The following is a 27,205-nucleotide window of genomic DNA, read 5'->3' on the forward strand; positions in this document are numbered from 1 at the left end:
TTGCGCGTGGGGCTCCCTTATGCGGGGGACACCCCTGCGTGGCAGGGCATTCCTTGCGCGCATCAGCACTGCGCATGGGCCAGCTCCACACGGGTCAAGGAGGCCCGGGGTTTGAACCGCGGACCTCCCATGTGGCAGACCGACGCCCTAACCACTGGGCCAAGTCCACCTCCCCCACTGGGCCAAGTCCGCCTCCCTCAAAGAACTTTTTTCCACAAACAGCCCCTTGAACTCTGCCATAGCCCCCGGCAGGCAAGTCCCACCCCCCACGACCTGCCTCCTGCAGAGCCAGCTGCTCAGACCTCAGCACCCAGATTCCTAAGCCAGGAAGATGGCTGAGGACTCTCACCTGAGTGTGTGTTCAAGTTTTTAAGAAGATGAAACTGGCCTCCAAATCTAAAACTACCTTTATTTATGGTTGGCTTAATATAAGATGCCATCATCAATCAGCAGAATTATAAAACTGTACAGGAGGTACAAAAATATGCTGTTTAACTTAGGTAATGCTATCATCAGGCTTTAAAATACACATAAAAGTTGTACAATCTGGCAGTTTATAAAATATAAAGCTAAAAAGAGGATTTTAGGCTCCACAAAAAGAGAACTGTATTACACAATTAACACACACCAATTTGACAATTAACCGTCCCCACCCCAGAGAAGACACAATGGCACAGAATTTAAAAAAAAAAAAAAATCACCTAAAAATTAACATTTTACCCTGACCAAATCATTCACCCTTTAATGATAAGACTACTGCAAGGCATCCATCCCTGGGAAGGATACAGTGTAACTTTTCCTTTTCCAGTTTTGTAATGGTCAGGGGTGTCCAAAGTAAATCTGATGTGCTTTAAGCAAGTATAGTTGTAATTAGATACACTTCAGCGTAAAAATTAAATAATATAAATAGGTTAAATAAATAGGTCATTGCAAAAAGACCACCACACAAGGTCTGTATCTGAGAATGCCGCGCAGGTAGCCGTAATGCTTTCTAGGTAGGTGGGGTCCCCCCCTTCACAGCTTTAGGATACTGAATAGGAATACTGTATCCACCAGACACATCAAGAGCACAGGCAGAAGGGAAATGGGGGAGAATGCGGGGGATTTTGGCTGCAACTGTTAAGTTTCCTCCAGTGGGAAGCTCTTTGCAGATGCGTTCTTTGAGGTTTTCCAACAAAAACAGAAAGGATTTAAGTGCCAATACAAATATCAAAACCAGAGTTACTCATGAGAAACTGCTCCATAAAGCAAAGAAGAGAGTAGACACTTTGGTTTTAAAGAGAATGGTCCAACCCTAGAAGGCAGAATTTTTGCACATGGGACAACTAATGAATTTCTTGTAGGAAAAGCCAGTGGCAGGCCATATACAACTAAAACAGCTACTCCAGGCTGGTGAAGGAATGGGCAAGGAAAAGAAATGCTAGGAAATATACAGCTATGCAATTTCATAAACTGAAAGACCAGAGCGGGGCAGCCAAACAAAGATTGTCAAGAGGCTCTTTCCTGGTGTACTGCTTCTCTTTCAGCTCTGCCGACACACAGGCTGTGAAAGCTGAGCCAGTCCCGAATCAAAGGGAACAGACCTACATGGAGAACAGGAACAGTCTCAGGAAAACCAAACCTGGCCAAAGTCCAGTTTCTGAAAAGAAAGCAGCCAAGGAGAGAAAGTTCTACAACCCGAAGTCCTCACATCCGCAAGAAATTTTGATTAGCAACCAATTAGTGTTTTATGGTAGTGAGAAAGAACTCGCAATGATAAATGAATCACATTGACACAAAACCTTACCAAAAAGGATCAGGGTTAACTCCGATAAAAGATCTTTCTTCTAGAGTGGGAAGAATATTTTTCTGGACCCACTAACTTATGGATCTTCCAATACAATACATGCACTGCATCAGAGGGGTGCCTCACTGGAAAGAGCCTATGATGACCGACTATTGCACTGGGGGTGGGGGCCACCTTTGCATCCAGGATTTTATATTTCAGCCACTAGTTGGGTTAGTCACTTATCAAGTAATACCAAAGATTCCCAAAAGTGCAAATGCTTTGATGCCTAGTGACTCCTGGAGCTCTTTAAAAACTGAAGGTGAGGACTCACGAAGCAACAAGAGAAATTCTGGCATGCACGCACACAGAGCTAAAGACAGAGACAGGTTCAACACAGGATCTAAATAAACTATTATGTCCTTTTGGTTCCTAGCAGATGTAACTACATCTGTCTTAAAGAAGATAGTGTATCTCTAAAAAATTAAACGGAAAAAAAAAAGCTAAACACCCAGTGATTGCAGAAGTCCCATTATTTGAATTAAACAGCTCGGCCACAACAGACGCACAATATTGCAGAACTCTGTTCTGGTCCAAGAGACAACATCATACTGCATTGAGTGCAACAGGAAATTAGAATTCTAGAAATTAGAGTAGGATTTATCAGACAACGCCCACAGTCTTTTCAATGACAAGTGTCCATGTGATACCTCTTCAAACCTCAGAAAGACTGGTGGGTTTCTAAAGGCAATGGACGGAGACAGACAGAAGGTGACCTGACCACATATCTGGGTGAATTCTGGGCCATGTGCAGTTTTAAGACAGAAGAGATGCAAATTCAGAACGCATGCCTCTGCCTATCCGCTTTTGGTTTCTGTCATAGCCCAGATGTCTGCTGTTGTCTCTCTGACTGTAAGCCTTCCAAAGGCACGGATTTTGCCTGTCTTGTTCATCTCTGTATCCTTAGCACTCAGTATCAGGTCTGGCTCATGTAACAAGTGCTCAAATAAAATATGGTGTATACATGACTTTGAGGAATTTGGGGTGGTTGGAAACTTAGTATGATTAGCAGAAAAGGCATTTGATGAAAGTTGTCCTGGTGGTGCAATGAGCAGACAGGGATATGCCAAAACCTTTGGGCAGCTAGAAATCACCTGGCTACTCCCCAGAGAGACTTCAGCAATGAGAGCAGGCGAGGTAGCAGTCCCGTGGCAGCCCAGGGAGCCGCAAGTCCTGTTAAGTCACTCAAAGCGCCCCTCCTCTGACGCTCTCGGGGCACCACCACTCAGGGCCACTGGCCAAGCTGGCTGGCTGAGCCGCGCAGAGAACAGTGTCTGAAGCAGGCCCATCATGGTGTCATAGTGTGGGAAAGAGAAGCTGTCCGCAGTGCTCCCAAGAGGCACTGCATGGCAGGAGGTGCCAACACCTGGGGCTCCCAGGTCTGAATGAGGTCACTGATGAGGCTGAAAGATACAGGTGAACACTGCGGGGGAAAAAAGTCACTTTTGGCATTATGAAAGGAAGGGAAGCCAGAATAAGTACTTTTGATGAGTGGCCCCGATTAAAAAAAAAAAATAATCAGAAAACACCCTATAAGAAGCAGCAGCAGTGATTCCTATCTAAGCTAGTAAAACTGGACAATCAGATTCTTACTCCTGAATGGAGTTTGCAGAGTTCGCCAGGACTGGAAAAGTACACTGAGAACATTTCCTTCCAGGAACATTTCCCTGACTGTATTTAACCTCTAAGGCTCTCGGTAGAGAAAAGGCAGAGGAACTGTTGACTGAAATTAAAGTTAAAAAATTATATTAAATTTAGAAGAAAAAAGAAAAAGAATGTGGCATTGACATAATTTAGGGAATATAACTTCGAAGTTAATATATTTACATAGTGTTGCTATAATGTTTTCCTCTTCATTAGAGAATGCTCTAAATACAAGACTCTTTCTTGAGGGGAATGGGGATTTTTGGTAGTTTAACCACACAAAAGAAGATGTATCATATCTTGCATTTCTTCTTCATGAGTAAGCATAGAGTTAAGTTTAGCTTACTTAGAGCTAATGTAGCATTCTACAGTTTGATCCAAAAATAGTTATTAAAATTTGCCAAGAACGACACAACAGCCTGCCCACTAAGTGTGGTGACCCTGATGGGCCTCCATCCCCTGGCCCAGCGGCACCCCAAGCAGGTCCTTCCTGTGGCCTCGGTGCAGAGGCGCCTCATCCCTGCCTGGGCCCCTGCAGGTGTGTGGGGGGTGGGCTGTGAATCTCCCACTCAGCCTGCTCTCCCTCTGCTCTCCGAGGCCTGGCCTTGGCTGGGTCAGAGCTGCTCTCCTTCACAGCCAGGCATCATCGCCTCTTGCCCCAACGGCTCCTGAACATTCCTGAATGGCCCAAGGCACAAATCCACCAAAGGCCACGGTTCAGGCCACAGGGCACTGGGCCGCAGCTGCTTCCAGAACAGAGTGTCCTCTGTGTTTTTGAGAGAAACCTGCAGAAGTGACCTCCCTCCAGGATGCATGGCTCACCAGTCCCTAATACTGCCCTGTGGAAGGTTCTGGCTGCCTCTGAGGAAACACTGGTGGCAGTAACCTGGGATCCTCTGGTGCCACCTCTTGTCCCCGGGAGCAACACCCTCTGAATGGCTCCCTCAGCAGCCCTCACCCCTCAAGACCCACTGCTAGCAGAGGCAGCACGTGGTGCATTCCCAGCCCAGCTGGTTGAGGAGAGAGATGCCCTGGTCCCAGCATGCGGGAAAACTTAGGATTCCCTCCTCGCCCTTCCTTCAAGCTTCTCTGAGCCCACAGAATTACGTCAAACAGGGATTTTAAAAAGAAACTGAAGTCCGAAACAAGTCTTATCAAGCAGAGGGTCACAGGTGCTCCTTTCGCTGCCTCGGGTGGTTCCTCCTCTGGAGACAGCCCTGATTGTAAAGCGTTCGTGGCCAATGTTTTCCCAGCTGTTGGTCAGGAGGGGTTGCCTCGCCCATTTCCTGGCATCAGCGTTATCCTCTGCTGGCTGCAGAGCGGGCAGCTCAAGGCACTTGATTGGAAGGCTGGTCTCCCTGCTAAGCTGGAGGTGTCAAGCCTGGTCATGTGGACCGGGCCCCCCGTCACAGTTGGGGCTGCCAGAATGCAGGGCCTGCCCTGGCTCAGAGGGCATCTGGAGTCACTGGGACCTGGGGCTCTGGGGGTTCCTGGGGGTAGTAGGGCTGGAAGAGTCTTTCATGGCTGCACAGCTCCATGGCCCGGTGGGTGTGGGAGAGGAGGTGGGGGAAGCGTGACGTGAAGTAGCGCACAAAGTCGTCAGGGAGGGAGCCCAGCGTCTCCCGCACCTCTGTGGGGAGCTCCCGGTAGTGGTGCTTCTGCAAATGGGACAGACACACAGACACAGAGGCTTAGCAGTTAGAGCGCTCAGGAAGCCCTGGTAAAAGATCCCATAGGACTCAAGATAGAATGTTAGTGATTTTGGTTCTCTGTAAAGAAAAGGAGAAAAAGTTTACGCAACACATACTCTATCCCTATCCCCTTGCCAGCTTCCTTTCTCTCATTTGGGAAGGGCCCAGGAAGAGGCCTGGAGGCTGGCCAGGGCCCAGCCTGGGGAGAGCAGGGAGGAGCTGAAACCCCAGAGAGGCTGGCTGGGCAGGGCACAGGCAAGCTTTCCCGTCTGCTCAGCACCAGACAGGATTACTGGCGGCCTCAAGTGGAGCAAAGCCACCTGGGATTGAGCTGCAAGCCCCTGGCTTGGAGGCTGCGCTGGTCTGTGTGATGGCTGCGTGGTGACAGCACAGCCTGAGAGCACTCCCAGGCCCCTCCAGAGGACCAGTGGGCCCCCGTCCTGAGCCCCTGGAGACCGGCTCCCCACTGGGGGTGTGCTTATGTTACGAGGCAGGTAGAGGGCACATAAAGTCAGCAGAGAGAGACCACGACGGCCCCCAGAACCAGAGAGGCGGCTTCACAAAGGGCCCTGAAGAGAAAGCTGGGTTCAGGGAGGAAGAGCCCCAGTTGGTCAGGTCTGGCTAAGGCTGCCAGCCTCCGAGACGTCAGCATGCCAGCAGCTGAAAGGAGGAGGGCGCTGTGGTGCGGCCACTCTGTCCCGGGCCCCGTATTCACAACCCTTTACCTTATTTCTCATGGCTCGGAGGAGATCTCTGACGGAGCCACCTTTATAGGTTCTGAATTTACGAAGGTCTAGAAAAAAAATCAAAGAAATTTAAGCAAATAACAAGCAAACAAATTTTAAAAGAAAATAGTTCCTGGGGCTTCTCGGGATTAAGTAAATGGCTGACGTGCAGCATCCCTCCACATCCATCTCCTAATGGAACCTATAATTGCAAATAAACACCCACTTTTCCAAACCTAGCATGACACCTATTACTAACCTGCCACTAGAAAGGGAAAAAACAGTCTGATTTGTACTTAAACCACAGAAGACACACCCAAAGTCTCAAACCCTGTAAGTGGCACTGGGAGCCTGGGGAACGTGGGCTGCCATTTCCGCCTGCTCTGCTGCCCGCAGCTCCAGGGCTTCAGCCCGAGTCACCTGTCTGGAGGGGGACGGTGATGTTCTCCCTCCAGTCCATCTTCACCACAGCTCTTCCACCTCGCTCCAGCTGCTTCACTATCAGGCTGTCCAGGGACTCCTTTTCTATTCGGTCACTCACGTCCTGTGAGGGAAACAAAGGCCACAAAGGATAGTCAGCATTTCAGAGGCGCCGAGAGCTGGAAGGTGGATGCGCTCACAGCTTTGCGAGGCGTAAGCAGAGGGGTGGCCCGCTTAGGCTCGGAGCTTGCAGCAAGCGCTCTGCCTCCCCTCACCCCAAACGCGTTCGCTTTTCCCCTCTGAAGAGGCTGTGACTGATCACTGGTGGCGGGCCTGCACAGACCCCCGCGGTGGTGGCGGGATGGCCTGGAAGCACACCGGTCCAGCCCCTGAATGCACGGCCTGCAGTTCCCACATGCACACCCACTCTGCACAGAGCAGCCTGTATTCATCATTGAATAAAAAAAGCTCCGTCGGGATTTGCGTCCAGGACTTCATCTACATTTAGAAACGGACCCCACTAAATCTATAATGTTGGGGAGTCATCATTCCTAACTAGAACATTAGAAAGGACAGATGTTTTTAGAGAAGGAAACTTGATGATGAGCGTATCGGCTCTGCAGGTCCCAGCTGTGGACTCAAATCCTGCCCCGCAGCTGATGCCGACAATACGGAGAGGGCTGGGTGGCACCCAGGCACCGGCCCCGCCAAGCCCCCACCAGCGAGACGGGTGGGCAGCTGAGGCAGCAGGGCAGGAAGAGCCCCACGCTGCTGATGTGCAGCTACCTACAAGACCAAGTCCTATGAAAAAAAAAAAGACCAAGTCCTCTGTCTTGGTGCTGAAGCCGGGGCGAGACTGGATGAACCTCTGACTAGCAACTGCTAGAAAAAAGCCTTGGAAAGATGTGGGTATGATGGGAACATGTGGTTCTGAGCTGCAAAGCCATTCCAGCCAGGTGATAAGGATGGAATGCCAGAGATACTTGGAGCTACTGAAAATTTAAATCTTACCCTTGTTGGGGTGAAGGGCCCTTCTGTGAGTTTTATTCCTGCTCTGTATTATGTCACCGAAGTGTCCCGATTAATTTTCTGTAGTCCCTTATAGATATCTAGAGTTATCTCCCATTGAAAACAATTATCAGCCCTTATATTGTACATACCAACTGGTTGCCATGGACAATAGCATTAAACCTGTTCCCTAATCCAAATCCATGCAACTAGTTACTAAGCCTGGGCCATGTGCAGGCAGTGTCCTAGGTGCTGGGGGCACAGCAGTGAACTATGCAGCCACACTTTCTGCCCCTCGAGGACTTTCTGGGGGAGTCACTGTGGCCAGTCCTCCAGGTAGACTACAAGACAACACGGTGAGTACTTCTAAATCCAGGTGCTCACCAAGCCCTGCTCTGGACTTGGACCCAGAAGGGAAAGAACTGCCGCCACTTGCCCATTCTCTAGAGCTGGTGGGAGGTGGCATGGATGAGCTATGCTACACTCACAGCCAGGGAAGACTTCAAGAAACACACCTTTTCCACAGAGCCACCTGGCAATGTCATTACGCCTTAAAACAGTCAAGCCCCCAAGGAGTTCATATCCACTGACCTTACACTTTAACTTCTCAGAACTGTTCTTAAGTAAAAAGAGATCTGGGCAAAGATTAAGTAAAAGATAACAGAAAAAAAAATCCAACATGAAGATATGTTTAAATTATGACTCTTGGATGAAATTACATGATGTCTGGGATTTGCTACAAAATAATCTGGGGTGAGGAGAGAGTGGAAGCTGAGCTAATAATCACTGGACCTGTGTAATGGGTACATGGGAATTCATTACAGTAGTCTCTTTACTTTTGTATATATTTGAAATTTTCCATAATATAAAGTTTTAAAAATTATGGCACATCCATATTTTTGACTATGCCACTTTTGATTGTGGCAATATGGAGAGGGTCAGGATTAAGATTTAAGAACTTTTAACATGGAAAAATACTTAAAATATTATGTATAGTACAAAAAGGAAGGGTATAAAACTGTATATATAGTTTGAGCCTAATTACACTTGCATATATATATGAAGAAAATATATTAATATTAAAATATCTGAGACAAATCTGTGCTTCCCAAGGGCAGGATGTTTATCTAACTCAAGGGGAGGTGGCCCTGCCACTGAGAGATCTGCCTGATAAGCAGCTTGTTCCAGTTTCAGGTTTGAGGTATGGTCAGGCCACTCCATTAGACCTGATATCTCCTCTGAGCTGCAGAATGGAAACACTGAAACTTCAGCATTCAAAGAAAAAGAGCAGAATGAGGCAAGGGTAGGAGATGGCTGCTGAACATAATATAAATTCTCCAAAGAACTTTCTTCTGCCATTTTGCTACTTGATGTTTCAAACCCATGGTGTGGATTCCATTCTCACCAGCTATAATGTGCAAAGAAGCTGTAATGCTACAAACTCCCACTTGTGCCTCACTGCTCAGTTTTCACTACTGAGTCAAAAAAGATAACTTCCCCTACCTTTGTCCACTGGCTTCTAGGGAAGCCTAGAAATCACCCTCAAATAGCAAGATCATTCTCCAGGCCTTGGCTTGTTTTGTAGGCAGACATAAGCCGAGCATGTGATAGAAACTGGGCCTGGCATCCTTGGATGACCTCTGAGACCCTGGGCAAATCCAACAAAGCACAAGCTTGCTACAGAGAAGCTTCAGGACAAAACTGAGATCCAGGATCAGGGCTTGAGGGAAGAGTGGTCAGAAAGCTGGGGTTTAGAGCCTACCTGAGCAGATAAGAGGCAGGAGGGACATAGGAAAGTAAGCCGATGAAAGGACACAGTGAAGTAGCTAAAAAATAGCCAAGCAAAGAGCTAGGTCTTCTGCAAGTTCATAGAGCAGGAACATGTAACCAAAGGTTTTAAGAATAAGAATCATTGAAAAGTATTTAAGAAAGACATATTTTTAAAAAGTCCTCAGGAAATTCTGTTGAGTACCTCTGGTTGACAGGGCCACAGATGAATTTCAAGGGATTTTGTGAATCTCCTGAAAAGCATAACCATGTTGTGTGTATATGTATTTTTTTCCTGAGGAGAAATTTCATAGCTTCCATTAGATTTTCACAGGGATTCCTGACACCCCAAAGGACTAAAACCAGTGTTTTCAAGGATCTCCTCAAGGCTAAGGAAATGAATGGTCACTGAATTATTGTATCTGGAAGAGAAATATGTACAAGAAAGGAAAATTATACTCCCACATTGTTGAAGACCAACATATAAAACGTATCTCAGCTGAGGTACATTTAAACTGTCAGTAAAACAAGTTGTGTGATTTTCTATGTATGGTAAAAATTTATATTCTGCTCACCATTAATCTATACTTTGGAATACTTCTCATTCTCATTCTATAAAAAGTAAGTAAAGTAGAGAAAATTGCCTGAAAATTGGGGGCTATTAAAAACAAAGGGGACAGAAATAAATAAATCTTAAAAAAAATAAATAAATAAAATAAAACCGATCACATGTTAAAAAAAACCAAACACTTCATTTAAAAAAAAGAGTGGACGTGGATTTGGCTTAGAGGATAGAGTGTTCGCCTACCACATGGGAGGTCCAGGGTTCAAACCCAGGGCCTCCTGACCTGTGTGGTGAGCTGGCCCATGCGCAGTGCTGATGTGCGCAAGGAGTGCCGTGCCACGCAGGGGTGTCTCCCGCGTAGGGGAGCCCCACATGCAAGGAGTGCACCCTGTAAAGAGAGCCGCCCAACATGAAAAAAGCACACCCTGGGTGGCACCGCACACACGGAGAGCTGACGCAGCAAGATGATGCAACAAAAAGAGACACAGAATCCCGGTGCTGCTGACAAGAATGCAGGCGGACACAGAAGAACACACAGCGAATGGACAGAGAGAGCAGACAACTGAAGGGGGAGGGAAAATAAATAAATAAAATAAATCTTAAAAAAAAAAAGAGAAGAGGCATTTCTGGTAACTGAGTTAGAAATAAAGAAGCAGACAAAACTCCAAGGTATCAGCTGCTATAAGATGATTACATGAAATATCTTATATTGGAGAATACTGTTAAGTTTACAAATTCTCATTATAGGAAGACATTTAATATTTTTATTTAATAGATTTATTTCATATAATAGCACTGTGAAATGTCTATTTTTCCTAAAACTTCTGTTAAATTTTCCCTCAAAGTAATATATCCAAATGGAGGTTTCAGCAAAATCAACATATTTGACATAAATTCAATCTCAAACATAATTTGTTAATTTTTTTTTTTTACCCCCACTGGGAAATCGGGCCAATCTATATGTGTAAATTATTTCCAAGGCATGTATTATTAATTTTGTTGTCACTGAATATCGTTCTAAGTTAGTGAAGTAGTCACTGATATCAGAAACAAATTTAATTAATTAAATATTATTTGTTTACAGAAAAAATAAAGACAAAAGAGTGGGAGGACATTACTTTGTGCCTAGTCAACTACTAGTTGAAACCACTCAGATTTGTGTATGCCCAACTCCATGTGTGTAGTGGGCATATATTATTATGGTGGACTCTAATGGCTTAAAAGAGAAATCTTTTAAAAATGCTTCCCTCACACCTGTGACATTAACTGGCCTGAGTGGGGATCACATAGGGAAAATGGCAAAATATAAAATGCTTTAGACGAATTCCTCAACTATTCCAAAGGCCCATGAGGACAGATAGAATAAACTCTTACATCTAGAACATAGTGATGATTTATATTTGTTTATCCTCTGTTTCTCATTTCATTCCAAAAGGCACATACTTCCCCACTATTTGGAAATAAATGGAACTAATACTGAATAGATTTTTAGCTAAAAATAAGCAAAATTCTTCTATTTTATTCTAAAGTTTTATCACACTGAGGTTTCAATGAATAGGAAATTGAAAAGAAATAAAGGTAACTGATATAAGTAGCACAGAAGAGTAGAAAACAAGAAGCCTGCTTTAGATTACTAATAAAAAGAGACAAGATAATTTGCAATGGGTATAGATTCAACAATAAAGTGAAAGAATATAGTAAATTATTCTTGATGGAGATTAAGATTGTTTTTAGTAGTAACATTTATATTAGAATACAAGTATGACTCTAATTAAAATAATGCCTATAGCTGTCAGGTAGAAATATGCCAGTGAAATTAGCATATTAATAAGACATATTTTTTCCAAAATATGTTTGTACCATTATTCTCAAAACAGTTTAACACATTTAATAGTATTTGGATCATATTAGAAATGCGTATCTCATTCCAAAGGCTATTTAAAACCTTTCCTAAGAGTCTAGATAATAAACTTCTTTTCTTACTCTTAAAAAAAAAAGTCAACCATGATTATCTCTTGGTTATAGGATAGTGGGTCATTTGTTTTATTCTTTTTCCTTTCTATGTTTTCAAAATCTGGGAAAAGTTACACAAAGATTATTAATAAAGAAGACAGACATCTTTACCTGAAAGAATTGGAGTTGCTTTTCTACATCCCAGAAAAATGGATGTTTTAACACATGCTTTGCTGAGGGACGTTTCTGGGGATCCATTGCAATCATTTTCTCTATTAATTCATGAGCAATGATGTCTTCTACAAAGGAGGAAAATACATAAGCAACTTGTTATTCCCAACCAAAAGACACACTGAAATACCAAAAAAATCTTAAAAATCTGCATGCCTTTTGACTCAGCAACTCTGCTTACAGGAATCATCCCAATAAAATAATTAAGAATGTGCCCCAAATGTGAGTTAACAAGGAGAATCACTGCACTCTTTGTGAAAAGGAACAACTGGAAATATGCACTACCAGAGGCTCAAGTAAACACATACTGTGACTCCACTCACAAGACTGGGAGCCATGAAGATGAAGCTATGGCTGAACATGGATGGATGTGGAGAGGGAGGCAAAGCGATATTAAAAATAAAAAAGCATGTTGCAAAATAGTATGTACAGTCAACCCCATTTTTTATAAAAATATGCATATATGTCTAGGCAAATGCTAAGAATAACATATAAAGATATTAATAACAATCATCACTGTATAATGTAACTATGAGCCTTTATGCTAATCTGTTTTTTCTACAAGGAATAAAGAAAAGTAACCAACAAGCAAAAAATAAGCTAGTTTTACTTTTTTCAAGAGACAACACTGAGGTGTCTTGGGCCAATTGTAATCCAGAAACCTTGAAGTCAGGAAGAAAGCCTTGTTGCACCTGCGCCAGAGAATGAGCCCTGGCGCCGCTGCCCCCCGCTGGCACAGCCTGCATGTGGCTGACCTCTGCCCTTCACACGGTAGTCCAGTTTATGGAAGGTGGGCAGGTTTCCTTCCCAAACGTCAGTACAGGAAGGGACCTAAAATTACTTAACCCTACAAATTGAGCTGGAAAACCCACTGGGTGACCTGATGGACTCCAGAGGTTCTTGGCTTTTGTGACGGTTTGAAGTTATTTTCTGAATTCCCAAAAGAAAAAGATTATATTCTTGAACTAATTCACTCTTGTGCGTGTGGGGCTCTTTTGACTGGACTACATCAGTGGCTCAAGATGGGTCTCTGCCCTCTCACTGGAACTTTATATAAATGGAGACACAAAGGGAGACTCATACAGAGAAAGGAAGCTGCCATTTTTGATCCTGCCACATGAGAGAGGACTCAAGGATTGCTAACAGCCAAAGCTAAAGGACGCCCCAAGAGCCTGGGCCCACAGCACAGCGCAAGGTCGAACGGAGAAGCCGGATGCCTGACTGCCCGCAGCTGAGCTCCGGAAGACAGTAGATTCTGGAGGGGAAGGCAGGGACCTCTGCAGAGATCTGCTGCCACCTTCACCACGTGGCAGGAACCCAGGATCACCAGTAGCATCTACGATGGTGTCTCACCGTAAGCTTTAATCCTAAACAAAATCCCCATTATAAAGGCCAACCCGTTTCTGGTACTTTGCATTGGCAGCCCTGTGGCAAACTAAGACAGCCTTAGAAGGCTGTGCTCCAAGGATAATCGGCCAGCCTTCCACCAGCTTTGAGGAAGAGTCCTCAGTATACTGACCCCCACAGGGCAAGCAGCTGAGAAGGGCCTCTGAGATGCGGCACCATCCCAACCCCCAGGGACTACTCGGGCAGCTGAGGAGCTGTGCCCGCCCCTCCCACCGGCTCACCGTGCTTCTCTGGGTGTAAGCAGTCAAGGCTGTAGGCTCCAAGGAGGATGTTGGCCTGCCGCTGCAGGGACTTGCCAAAAGGGTGGCTGCCCTCAGACACCACATAGTAAAAGACACAGCCTGCAGAGAAGATGTCCACTGTGTAGGTCTGGAAAGAAACGCAGGAAGTGAGGGGCCTTCCCAAGCAGAGCCCTCATGCTCATTCAGCAGCCAGGGAGGAGCTGAGTGCTGCTGTCACTCCTTCTGCCTTGCAGGGGTCTTGGGCCAATCAGCTGACGTGTGTGAGGTGCCCAGAGCAGGCCTGGGCACCTGCAGGGGCTGCACGCACGGGCTGCTCATCTAGTGGAGACCTGGCTCTGGAGCCAACTGCCTGGAGTGCTGGCTCTGCCACCCACAGCTGGAAGGCCTTGGACAAACCCCTTACCCACTCTGTGCCTCAGTGTCCCTGTGTGCCCAATGAGGATAATAATGGTACATGGTACCTCCATATAGAGGTGTTGTGAAGATTAAATGCATTAATAGGTGGAATGGTTAGTAAAAACAGTGCTCAGGCCACAGAGGCTCTTTCCTAGCTGTTAGTTATCCTTGCTGGCAGGGATTTCTGTTTTGCTGTTGCAGCCCAGTGCGTAGGATAGCACCTGCACACAGTAGTCATCAAAACTTCGTTAATAAATGAATCAAACAGTGATTCGTTAAAAACAGCCCTGGGGGGAAAAATCTGACAAGTTTCCAATGAGGACATGCTTGAGTTACCTGCTAATCCCAGCCCCTGGGGACAGCTGCCCAGGCGAGTCCCCAGTAGAGGTGTGATTAGTCATTTGGTGGCTGTATCAGATAAATGGAGGATGCCAGAGAGGCAGAAGAGACCACAAAGGACCATCCAGAGTTTCCACATCCGCTTCTCTCTGGGGAAATGTGCATGTGTGACACTGGGGGGCTTCTGAGCACAGCTGGGTCCCTACTGCCAGCCTCCACCTTCCAGTCTCCACCCAACAATCTGAGATCTACTGAGAGGAAGCCAGGAGCTCGCTGCCTCCCTCCTTTACCAATACTGACTGCTCTTTCCCTTAGCCTCACAGTTGCCCTCTGAGGCAAGCAGAGCAAATGTTGCCATCTCCCCCTGATGACATGGACAGAAAGGCTCGATGACAAACCCAGGAAACTTGGGTCTTCCAGTTTCCAAGCCCAGGGCTTTCTTCTACCTCACCAGGATCTTCCTCAGGTGCTGACGATTCAGGGCAGGAGGGAGATGTTGGCCACAGCTGAAGCGTCTACCTGACTGCCATTTTGACCCCTGTACCATTCTATGCCCCCCACCCTTTCTGCAGCCCACCTGATGTCCCCTAGATCCTCAACACTGATGCTAGGGGGCTCTTTTCCTGCCTGCCTTGGTCCCTCTGCCCCCAACAGCTCATCTCTGCTCAGTTATGTTCTTTCCCAAACTTATTAATGCCCCTTGTCCTTGAAATTTAAACATTCCATAATCTGACAAAATATGAGTACCACAAAGCCTAAGGAAAGCTGAACCTTTGGAAAGATAAAAAAGCAGTGGCTGGAGAAACTGCTCTGGAATTAGGTGGGAGAGACTGAGCTGTAAGGAACTGGGACATAAATAGTTTAAACTGAGTATCCTGCTCTCCTGTTGCTTAGTAAGTTCTTGAAATGTTTTTCTCCATCTACAAGTCACAGAATGTTTTATGCAAAAGAGAAAATGCACAACTCTTATCGGTGGATCCAAATTTGAAGAAAAGATCATGACCCTATTTTACAAGATTTATAATAATTAAAGAATTGCATTACTTGCTTTAAGTTAAAAGAAAATATTTAAAGTGTGTTTATATATTTTTCTCCTGATTCTTCACTGGAACTGACTTATTTGATCAACTGATTAACTGCTGGTCCCAAATGAATTAGATATGAAGCCTTCTACTGTGCTTAAGTATTTAATGTTTTAGAATGGTTGATTCCATGAGCCAATGATGTCTTGTGCTTCCTGGAAAGCAAGGTACTCAAACATGAATAAGGTCTTAATCAAAAAGATGCAGACTGGGAAGCGGCTGTGGCTCAATCGGCCGTGCTCCCATCTACCATATGGGAGTCCCGGGGCCTCCCTGTAAAGGCAGGCTTGCCTGCACGCTGCTGAGAGCCGCCAGCCCGCAAGCACAGCAGAGAGCCGACTCAGCAAGGTGATGCAACAAAAAGGGAGACAAGCAAAAAAAAAAAAAAAAAAAAAAGGCAGAAGAACACACAGCAAATGGTGAATGGATGCAGAGAGCAGACAGCAAGCAAGCCGCGGGGCGGGGGGGGGCGGTGGATAAATTAAAAAAAAAAAATACAGACACAGGAGAAAGCGGACAACAAGCAAAAAGCTGTGGGGGGGGGGGGGTTAAAAAAAAAGATGCAGAAGACAGCTTGAAGAGGCTCCCATTGGCCAAATTAGTAACAATCTGAGTATCAAAAAGAGCAAGGACCAAAAATATATATATGAATAAGGACCATAATTGATTATAACACTATTTTTAAAATCCATGAATGCATAGTGATTTAAAAAAAGAAAGAAATAGAAAAATGAGGCTATTTTTTATTCTTTACAGAAAAATGTCAGCCAATAAATGTTGAGGAAATTTCCACTGAATTAAGTAATCCAGGCAAGGTTCATCAATGGACTCTAAACCACTGGGTGAATGACTGTTGGTAAATAGGATATTCACACTGTGTAAAAGTTTCACCCCACGGTTATTTACTAACAACAGCTGGCTACGTACCTTTCCAGTCCTGGTTGTCACCCTTGGAAACAGGTGGTCCAAGTTAGTATCACTAATAATATGACAACAACAGTACAACCTGCTACCAGATACCTCCTAATGTGTTCCTGGACTATTTCTGCCAAAAACACTTAACATGAATCTAATCCAGCTTCTAGGCTTAGTTTCCAGTTCACAGGAAATACAAGGTATAGAAAGACAAGTTAAACACCACCATAAGGAAACAATCAGGCAAATCCAGAATGTGGGACATTCTATAAAACTGCCCAGACACTGCAAAAAGTTAATACTGTAGAATAAAAAAGGTGGGAACACTGATCTAGATTAAGAGAGAGATAATCACATGCAGTACAGGACTCTTGATTGGGTCCTGGTCACGAAAACCAACTATATAAAAGACATTTAGAAAAAAGCAAATAAAACCAAAAAACAAAAAGAACAAAAAAAGACATCTGGGGAACAAGTGGGGAAATCTGCGTATGGCCTGAATATCAGATGGTATTATGGAAAGGGTATTAATTGTTGAGGTGTGATAATGGTGTGGTGGATAGGAAGCAGGATGTACTTGTTCTTCGGAAATACATGCTGAAGTATGAGAGGTACAGGGCCAGGGTACCTGCCACTCAGGTTCAGATGGCTCAGTAACAGATCAATAAAGCAATAAAGCAAATGCTACAAATAAGTCAATAAATGTTGACTCCAGGTGGAGGTACACAGGTATTACTGGAACATTCTTTCAATTTTCTGATTATCTAAATATCTCAAAATGAAAAGTTGGGAAAATAAGTACATTTTTTAAGAACTAAAAACTAAGGGTTTGCTCACCTTATCCAAATTTCACAGCTCCCAAAAAATAAAGGAGAGAAGAATGATTGGAAGATGAGGGAAAAAATTAGGCAACTGCTTATATTTGCCCCTGTTCATTTGAACATGAGATGGTATAGAGAATATCAGCTGCATGTAGAAGTTCATGGAGAAGCTCCCTGTTAGAAAAATGTCATTCTCCAGCCACATGTGCCTAAACCCCCACCCCCTGCATTGGAAGGCTTTTACTTTGAAAGACACAACAGGCTGGCTGTTTCGTTTTCAAAGGGCCATGCCCACTACTTACAGGATTCTCCTTACAGTCTTCACTCAGCATCTCTGGAGCGATCCAGCCCTCTGTGCCAGGCACCCCAGAACGGCGGCTGAAGCTGTGCCTGCCCACTGCCAGCTTCTTGCAGAGGCCAAAGTCAGAGATCATGGCCTTGATCTTGCCATGAGCGTTGGGCATGGAAAGGAGAATATTGTGGGGTTTCAGGTCTCTGTGAACTAATAAAACTCTCGATTAGTCCAATGTTTACCGACAGCAATATCAGGCCTCCTACAACAGGAGTGCATCCCCATCAGATTCCCAAGGTACCTGCTGCCAGCTCTAATGGGTATGATTGTCAATGAGGTATGATTCCTCCTCAAATTCTTATATAACTTAACAAAAGATCACCTAAAAACCCCGCCTGTACATCAGTGATATAGCAAAGAGCTTAAAAAGAGATGGCCCACACCTGGGCAAGTTGGTCCCCTGCCCGGCCCTTCCTGGTAAGGGTGGCTTCTCACCGATGTTGAGGGAGTGGAGGTGGGCCAGGCCCGAGGTGGTCTGCTGCAGCAAGGCGATGGGCTCCAGGCAAAGGTGGGCAAAGTCCTTCCGCTCCACATACTGCAAGAGATGGGATATGAGGCCACAGCCTATGGCCCAGAACTTGGTCCCTCAGCTTACTTTTTCTTACCACATTTTAAGAAAAATGGGAAACTGCTGGGAAGTTTTGCTGACAATATTCTTGGCCCAAATCCATATTTTCTAGCAGAGTTTCTCTTGAAGTCAGGGGCTGATTTAAACAAATAAAGAAACAACAAAGCTCCAGTGTACTAATTCACAATGAGAAAGATTTGAAGGGGTGAGAAACTCTAGTTCACTGCCTCATGTAAGGAAACCTACAAGGGAGGCCAAATGATACGCGAATAGTTTCATGGTGAGCCTGGAAACTGAGCAAAAGGAGGTTGCTGGATGATCTTAATGAGTAGAGCCGTCCAGCCTCCTCTAAGCTCACACCGTCTGTGCCCAGTGATGGATGAACATGTGCCCGACCAGACTTACTGGAGGCAAAGAGGGGGACATGCTGCAACTGCAACTAAGACTGCCGCAGAGACACCAAGGGAGTATCCAAAGTGGGGTGACAAAAATGTTCTGTTTTGATAGTGACTGTGGCTAAATGGGTATATACATTCGTCAAAACGCTTCAGATTGAATGTTTAAAATGAGTTATGTTTTATTGTATGCATCATATATGCCTTGATAAAGTGCATTAAAAGAAATAAAGAAATCAGTTGGTGATCCCTAAAACCACATCCCACTTGCTGGGAGGTCTTGGGAAAAGGAGGTTTTGGTGGCAAGAGCAGAACTATTGGGGACTCAGGGCTCCCTGAGTTCAGATACACTCACCTCCTGCAGAGTGGAAGCACACAGCTCGATGGCGATGTACTGGAACTGCCGGTCCCGTTCCGTACAGAAGTAACGGATCACATTTGGATGCTCGTCTGATTCGCGCAGCAGCCTAACCTCACGGTCTGCAAAACTAAAACACTCGGGGAGGATCCTCTTCACCGCCACGTCGCGGTTGTCAAACATGCCCCTGCAGGACAAGGAGTGGGAACTGAGTTTGGGAAGTAGAAGTCGGGCTGCGGAAAGGAGCAGAGCAGAGGTTCATGGCTGTGCACCCTCCGCCTCCTGGGAGGCAGGGGCCAGGGCTCTTGCATTTGCTTCGCAGCCCAGAGAACGTTAAGGAAACCTGAGGCGGCCCACGGTCGTCACCTCTCTCCTCAGCGTGCTGTGAGCGAGCGGGAAGCTCCTCTGCCTTGGTGCCTGCTGGGCCCTGGGGCTTGGCTCTCCTGCTGCAACCCACAGGCACTCGAGACAGGAGGTAGTGCAGCCTTGGCTCCTTCTCCTCTACTCACCGGTATACGATTGTGCCTTCAGCTCCATGGCCCAGGACGTCCTTGGGACAGAAGGAAATTTTCCCAACCAACACCATGCTAGTTTCCTCATCTGGTACAAAAAGAGAAAAACGAAAGGTTGTTTTAAAGAAACACTACCTAAAAACCTTGAGGCTAAAATGGCTATGGGAGTTAGACTCTCTCCATCACACCACCAGCCTCCAGAAAGCCAGAGCTGGCTGGCTCCGTGCCTCCTTCCCTCTGAATTTCTTGGCTCCTATCTTTAATTATTGGAAGAATGCATATCTTACAACCTCCCCAAAGTCAGGAAGCATGTCTGATGATTCTCTGTATTTTCTACAGTTTTATATAAAGTTAGAACTAATTAATAGTTGTTAATGAAAAGAAAAAAACAATCTACCCCAAAGAAGCCAGAGACTTGCCCCTTGAGATGTGGAAGTAGAGATGGAAGACCTGTGCAACGGAGAGACCAGGAGCAGGGTCTCCAGTCTTAGGCTGAGGCCCCTTGCACTAGCTCTGTGAGACCCCCGCAGACACAATATTGTGTTTGATCCTGACAACTGTCCTGAGCCACCTTCCCAGGGAGGAAAGTGGAGCCACGCTGCACTGTTACATTTAGCTGCTGGCTGGCCTCATCATCACTCTCAAGCCAAGTGCACCTCAGGTCAGCAGAGACTGCCAGTCCCTGTGGGCACAATGTGGGGAGAGCCAAAGCAGCCCTCAGATGTCTTCTGAGGGGCACAGGGCAGGAGAGAGGTTCACAGAGTGGGAGGAGCCAGGCGACAACACAGTGAACTCTTAGGAATGGTACTTTAGGATCCCACAGAACCTCCAAAGGAGGAGTGCAGTGTTTTCAGTTCTCAGACGGTGTTCAAATGATAGATGAAACAGCATGAAAGTGGCAACTGGTTTTACCTTCATCATCCTGTTCAAGGACAGGGCTGTTGCCAGCCTTGGAGACAGAGCTGCTGGAGTGGAGTGAGTGGTTGGAGGCTCTGGGGGACGTGCTGGGGCTGCTGGTGCCCGAGCTCTCTGAGTACAGGCCAGATGTATCCAGGAGCTCAGCGTCCTGAGCCACGTCTCCAGGTGGGTGGAAAGGCAGCTGCTGCTGTTGCAGGAGCTGGATTTTCTCCAACTCTTTCTGGAATTGCTGGTGCTGGAGCTGCTGCTGCTGATGCATGCTCTGGGAAGAGAAACGCACATCCAGACTGGTGCGGCTCCTTCCCCCAGGGAAACAAGCAGCTTCCCTGTGGCAGACAAAGCAGATGTACTTCATATGACCCCAAAGGACCATACGAGGTCAGCGAGAAGGCACATGGGGCAGAAGGGGCTCAGTGAATGGAGGTACTTCCTAGCAGGCCCCAGTACCCACTCCCCACCACCAGAGGGGCCTGGCAGGGGTCGAATGGCAACCAGGCAGGGCCACCAGGGGAGAGAGTCTCCCTTAGGTGGCGGGCTGGGCGAAACAGAGAGGGTACCATTCAATTTTTAAATCCTCTTAGAATTTGTAGACTTTCCTTTATGAAAGCCTGAGAGTTGCTGAAACCAGAGGCCAAATGGTTTACTCAGTGGGTGAGAGCACAGGGGACACAGGAAGACCCAGCTTGCTACCCACCACGGGCCATGCACTCCACAGAAGAGCTCCCCAGATGGGGAAATGAGGAAGCCAGGGCTCAGAACCTCACAGCCATCTGTTCCCAGCCCCAAAGCCAGGATGTGGTAGAGTGGGGCCCAAACACCTTGAGCCTGCCTGTGGTCCCGCGTTCTCGATTTCATCACGCTCCCTCCACTCCCCTCCACACTTCTCTTGTTTATTCTCTAGAGTTTTTTTTTATCACATCAGATTTGTAGTGGCAACAACCTGTGATTGTTACTTTCCATGTGTAGACAGGTGATTAAAGGGCCTGGTGAGTAGCTGACACTTCAGCCCAGAGTTCTCTAGCTCCCTCTCTTAACCTTGGGCTGAGTTCTGGAAATGCCATCTACTGACTGAGTGACTTTGGGAGAGTCATTTAACTTCCCAGAGCCTTGCTTCTTCATTTGTGGAAAGGTGATAAATAATAATGCTCTCTTAGGACAGTTGTGAGATTTAAATAAAACAATGCACGTGAGCACATTTGGCAAATGTCAAGTGCTGCCAAGGATTTGCCATTCCCATTCCTATGTGGGACATGTGCTTCCAGTGCTTTGAACACCTTTTTGAAGGAATATTCCTCTAGAATATTTTATCCAATCTCTTTAACTAAATAAGTTTAACTCGTTTATCGTCAACTAGAAAGTCAAAAGGAATTTACAGGCTCTCTTTTTTACTATAGCTGATAATTCTAAAAGGCAGCTTTTAAGGGATGAAAGTTAAACAAATTTTCACCTATCATCCCTATTCTTAAAAAAAGAAAATGTGGTTAACTATTCAAAATGATCTGTGAGCAATATTTACAGTAGCTTTTACAGCCATTTACTTGAAAAACTCCAAGATTTAGATGCCAACTTGTCCTTTTATGAGAAGCTAGTGTCTCTATAATTACGATGTTTCTGAAGATAGGCAAATATTGAATTTTGAAAGTGAAAAGAACTATATTTGTCTGTTTCTGTCTGGACCTCGCTGATACCAGGCAATGGGTACAAAGGTCCGGGAGCCTGTGGGCAGGACTGGGCATTACCAAGGGATAGGTGATGATGAAGGCCACCCAGCCAATCAGCAGGAAGGTGCTCAGGACGATGGTGGCGATGTCCTTCAGCATGGAGTCCACAGGGGCCTCGGGCTTGGTGGGGGTGTGAGCAGACATCTCTTCCACATCCTGGGAGACCACAGTCGGTGCGTTTTCTGAAGCCTGGTCTACCAGGTTGATAGCCTTGTATGGGAGAGAATGGCTACGTCACTGCAAAACTCCTACCAGATATAAATGCAGTGAGCAACCGAGAGAAGCAGGAACTACTATACTGGGATGTACTGGATTTTTTAAAAAAGTCCATCAAAGATCACGTAGCCAAATAATCATTGGTTCTTTCAAAGCAATTGCCTTGACAGACCATGCACTGACTGCAGTACAGTGATGTTACCATCACTCAAAATGGTTTTTAGAGCACTATTTTTGCAGGTGCCTTCAGATCCTATTCTTATGAAAATCCTCAATGGAAGAAAAACTTCCTCTTTTGACAGTAGATTGGATATTTGGTAAAACCCTGAAATCACCTGCAACAAAGTCTTGCAAAAAGGTTGGTAGTCAATTTGATAATACCGTTTAAATTAGAAAGGAAAATTACACGCATAAACGCGTGCATGTGTGTGGCTACAAAACCAAATTGCTCATTCAAGTACTCCACTATTTTTCAAAGCTCTTAAAGCATCAAAACTCTTTGATAAGAAAATTTTACTTAGAAGCCCAAAATTAAATCAGATAAAAGTGGAGCTTCCCTCCAAAATCCCTAGGACTTCATAGAAGTGTAGAAAAATGCACTGATGCTTTGGCAAATGTCTCCTGCTCCCTGGTGTACTGTTGCTGGCTCAGTGAAATGAACACAGCCTCCCAGGCAGACCACGTGCAGGGCTCAGCATTCCCCTCCAACTCACACCCTTTCCCTCCTCCAGACCTCTGCTGGGAAGCCCCTGCCCTCCGCCTCCAGCTGCCTCTTGTCCAGGCACCCCCTGCCTGCTTCCTGCTTCTGCCTTAGTGTCTCCACAGCGGGTGTGGGGTGGAGGGGAGCAGGCAGCATGGCACGCCTGGTGCTTAGGCAGCTGAGGAATGCCTGCTGAGAACGCAAAGGGGTCAGCTCTCATTTGGACATACCTGCTCAAGAGTGTTTGTTAAAAAATACATCCCATTATCATACAGACACACCTCAGAGTACTGTAATGGACTTTCAAGAAACACTTGATCAAGATTGGATGGTTAAATGTGAAAACCTTAATTGTGTTTACCTCTGAGTGTTAGATTAAGGCACTGTCGTATTTTCTTCTTTATACTTTACTTTCCAAGTGTTCAATAATGGATATGTGTGACTTTAATCATCACATCAAGACCAGATCAAAATTTTAGGAATCAATCTCTTTCTACAACCAGGCTATCTCAAGATAATGGCAATATGACCTTGAAGATCACACAGATACTGTGCCTGGAATCTTAAAAATACACATTTTTCTTTTTCTCAGGATACAATCTAAATCTGAGATGAATTTGCTGTCACTGTGGTGCCACATCAGCTAGCCACTCTTGTCATCTCATGGTCCTGCCCATGAGCCAGCATCCATCCCCATCGCCGGGCCCCTGGCAGGGCTGCAGAGGCTGCCTAGGCTGAATGGCTTGCTCAGACCTTCAGGCTCGCCTGTGCTGACCAAGCTTGACACTGCTCCACTCTCCAGCTTCCTCCACCTGCTCTGTGCCCAGAAGGCTGGGCTGGAGTGTCTCCTGCCCTCTGGTTTCTGACTGGCTGAAGCCAACCGGGAGCTCCAGCGGATTGGCAGGGAGAGAAGGAGGTTGGGTTCCATGGGACTGCTGAATCCCTCAACCAAAGTGCTCAGCCCCCCGCTTGGGCCTTCCTGTCGCCGGGACCACTAACCATTCCCTCCCCTCCCAGTGCCCTGAGGAACCTGCGGACTAAGCGGCTGAACCAGGCCTTTCCACTGGCCACTGCTGGCGTCACAAGACTTCCTCCTCCCCACTTCGTGCTCTGTCACCTCTGAACTCTGCCAGGCTTGTTCAAGGCTTTGGTAACATGGTCCCTTTTCTCCATCTGATGTTATTTCCTGTACTCCCTACTGGAGTCCTTTGACCTGTCAGGCCTGTCTCCTGAGGGTCTGTGAGATGGACTTACCAGGGTGAGTCCCACTACCAGCCTTAACCTATCCTGTTCTCCTCCCTCCTGTGCCCTCTAACTACCCCATCAGGCCAAAGTCTCCCTGGTCCTCCAGGCCTAGCTCAGTCCTACGGCCTTTCCTACAGCCTTCACTTCACCTATAGCCTTAGTAGGGTGATGTGACCTCTTCCTCCCCTTTAGTTTTACATTGTTTGCCAGGGGTTCACATGCACTCCTCTTCCCTCCTTGATTAGACTGCAAGCTGTAAAGGCAAGGACAAAGGCTAATGCTCCATCGCCCCAACGCCTGGCATAAGAAGTCATTAGCTGATGGTTCATTTCCCCACTCACTTTCTCAAAATTCTTTTTCTCTGAATCAGCAGGAATCACATTTTCCCGGTGTTTGGGCAGATTGTTGGGAAATCTCTCCAGCATCTTGGTGGATGCAGACAGTGGAGTTTCATGGTGTCCTACGAGAGGAAACAAAACCGTTAATAAGAACAGTTTCCCCAGCATGTGGTCACACTCATTGCTAAACTTATGTAACAGCTGCTATTCTCAGAAGCACAGGTCCACAACACAGACCCTCACATTTATAAAGTTAGAGGAAATCAGAGGTAGTTGTTGAAAATTACATCAAAATAAATTTTGTTACTCTATGGCACGCATACAGTATTCCCAGTTTCATAATGAGGAACAAAGATGTGTCCTTGTCACGAGAGGGATCAGGACATTCAGGATGTGTTTGGAAGCAAAACCTGCCTGGATAACTCCTTGTCTTAGTTGGAGGGAGCTCGAGCCCCTTAGCACTGAGTCATGCCCGAGGCATTCGGAAGCTTCAGTGAAAGTTTGAGTTCTCCCTCCAAACCTTACCGGTCACATCACCCTACTAAGGCTATCCCATTGCCACAGTGGTATTTAAATTGCTCAGGTGGAGTTCTTCTGCTCCTTCTATTATTTAATTGTGAGCTCCCATCCAAGGAAACAGTGATTTTCTCACAAGACAGCAACAGGACATATTTACTAGCAGAACAGGGGTCAGGGCTTCCACTCAATATTCATTCAGTGTTCTTCACAGACTACCTAAAATGACCTGGTATCCGTTACTTATTTATGGCATGTCTATTGTGTACAAATTACCTTGGGAGAGAAAAAGTTGAATAAAGTAAGGAAATGGGATTTGATATGCCTTGATGATCTGTTTAGCTTGAAAATGAAGTGACTCCACACCCCGCCCCCCCAACAAAAGCCAGTTCACCTTTTACCTTGAGACTGATGCTCTCTCTCTCTGACTCAGGACTCACTCCTACGATCTTTCTATTGTTCTCCCAAAGATATTAGAGATTTTATGATATGTACTTCCAAGATAAAAACAAACAAAAACTAGTCCAAGCTATGTACATTTCTTCACCTGGAAGAATCTTCAGTTTCCTGTCTTAGGTGAGTTGTCTATCCTCATTACATTGTTTATTAAGAGAAACCTAATTTTGTTTTGAAACTCACTGCACTAGTTTCCTCCTGTCCATCAAAGAACTCAGAGGCGTGCTTTTGCTTTAGAGCTGGCTTTCCCAATGTGTTGTATGTCCATTTCAGACCCTGAATCAGTCTCTGCTGGGGGGTGCCTAGGAATCTGAATGTGAGTACTCTGAGGCTCACTAGCAGACCTGGGTTTAAGCGAAGTCAGGCTGCCCTTCTATTTGCTTCCTTGCACTACAGTGTCCCCTCTGCTGCCCCCTCCTCCTTAGTCCTCAGAGCCCTCCGTTTTGGGTGAGCCACCTACCAACATAATGCTGTGGCGGTCATCAGCCCGAATCCCCTCTCTTCCTCCTGTGGTCGTCCTCACACAGGCCCCCGTACAGCTGGGCCTTTAGTAATACCATGCAGCATACTCGGAACCAAGTGTCCAACAAACTCAATCATCAGATCACTTCGATATTTTTGTACAAACAGTATCTGCTCTTAGTGATTTATTATCTATCATTACCAATAAGGTCCAGACTTCAGAGCCTTATTTTTAACTAGCTAGTTCTGGAGTGCCCTAGAAAGGGACTTCAGAATTTGGTGGGATGCTTACCTAATTACTTCTTTCTACTTTGCTGGGTTTCCCACTTTCTTACTTGGACAACCTTTCCATTTTAAAGGGATATTATTTTGTAACTTAGCTACAATGTCTTTTTTCCCCATATTTTTTATATTTTCCAATACACATTTCCTTAGTTTATAGCTATTATTTATTTATTTATTTTTACTTCTTAACCACTGGTAGGCAGTGGTTTATGTACTCCTTAATGGGTACATATAAATAACACTGAGTAGCCTTGTAATTCTAACGGCCTCTGTTCATCAGTTTTCTCACCATGGGTCCATTCATACATTCTTCCCAAACTACTGCTGTTAAAAAGGTAGAAATAGTTTGTTAGCTTCTTTGCTATTATTTGGCAAAAATAAAATCCAAAAGAAAAATGGCTATATGGAGTCAGTATGAACAAAAAACAGGACATGGATGATCTACAAAGGAGGGGTCAGTGCCCAAGTAGACCACATTTCCTGCCCTGGAGCCCGTGGTCATACAGCCCCCATCTACAGGAGCCCCTCTGCATGGGAGAGCCTTTCCCAGAGCCCACTGCTCTGACCATTTTCTACAGCAAATACCAAGAGGAAGAGAATGGGAAGAAGAAACCTCATCAGCCCCTGTGCACTGTGGCACCCCTTATTTTTAATATTTTTTCTTTGTTAGAGAACTTGTGGGTTTACAGAACAACCATGCATTACACATAGGATTCCCATACAACACCCTACTACCTACATTCACCTTGCAAAGGTGTGGAACATGTTACAATTTATGATAGCATAATTATAAGAATGTGCTATTCATTAATGTCCATGGTTTAACTTAGGGTTCACTGTTTGTGTAGTGTAGTTCAATGGATTTAAAAACTTTTAAAATTCTATTACCATATATACAATCTTTTAAATCACATTCAGATATATATTTCAGCACTGTTAATTGTGTTTACAATGTTATGCTCCCATCACCATCACCCACTACCAAAACATTTCTATCATTCCAAATAGGAATCCTGCATATTAAAGCCTTAATGTCCCATTCCTTAGCCCCACCCCATCCCCTGGTAACCCATATTCTAGATTCTGACTCTAAGAGTTTGCTTATTCTAATGGTTTCAAATCAGTGAGATCC

The 27,205-nt window shown here is 45.6% G+C and overlaps 1 protein-coding gene across 1 annotated transcript in view; it reads right to left on the reverse strand.

Annotated features, from left to right (window-relative positions):
- Positions 1-389: 389 nt before the first annotated feature.
- ERN1 (endoplasmic reticulum to nucleus signaling 1) overlaps positions 390-27,205 on the reverse strand; it is an 85,625-nt gene continuing 58,809 nt past the window's right edge. Inside the window, exons 11-22 of the mRNA XM_004454063.5 lie at positions 24,358-24,476; positions 21,874-22,065; positions 20,129-20,396; positions 19,214-19,304; positions 18,702-18,891; positions 17,819-17,918; positions 17,334-17,533; positions 13,458-13,605; positions 11,770-11,897; positions 6,306-6,429; positions 5,886-5,953; positions 390-5,127 (exon numbers count right to left, since the gene is read on the reverse strand). Of these exons, the coding sequence (XP_004454120.1) occupies positions 4,915-5,127; positions 5,886-5,953; positions 6,306-6,429; positions 11,770-11,897; positions 13,458-13,605; positions 17,334-17,533; positions 17,819-17,918; positions 18,702-18,891; positions 19,214-19,304; positions 20,129-20,396; positions 21,874-22,065; positions 24,358-24,476 (1,841 nt within the window). The 3' untranslated portion in view covers positions 390-4,914. The remainder of the gene's footprint in view (positions 5,128-5,885; positions 5,954-6,305; positions 6,430-11,769; positions 11,898-13,457; positions 13,606-17,333; positions 17,534-17,818; positions 17,919-18,701; positions 18,892-19,213; positions 19,305-20,128; positions 20,397-21,873; positions 22,066-24,357; positions 24,477-27,205) is intronic.

Source organism: Dasypus novemcinctus, chromosome 21 (genome assembly GCF_030445035.2).
Source record: "Dasypus novemcinctus isolate mDasNov1 chromosome 21, mDasNov1.1.hap2, whole genome shotgun sequence".
NCBI lineage: Eukaryota > Metazoa > Chordata > Mammalia > Cingulata > Dasypodidae > Dasypus > Dasypus novemcinctus.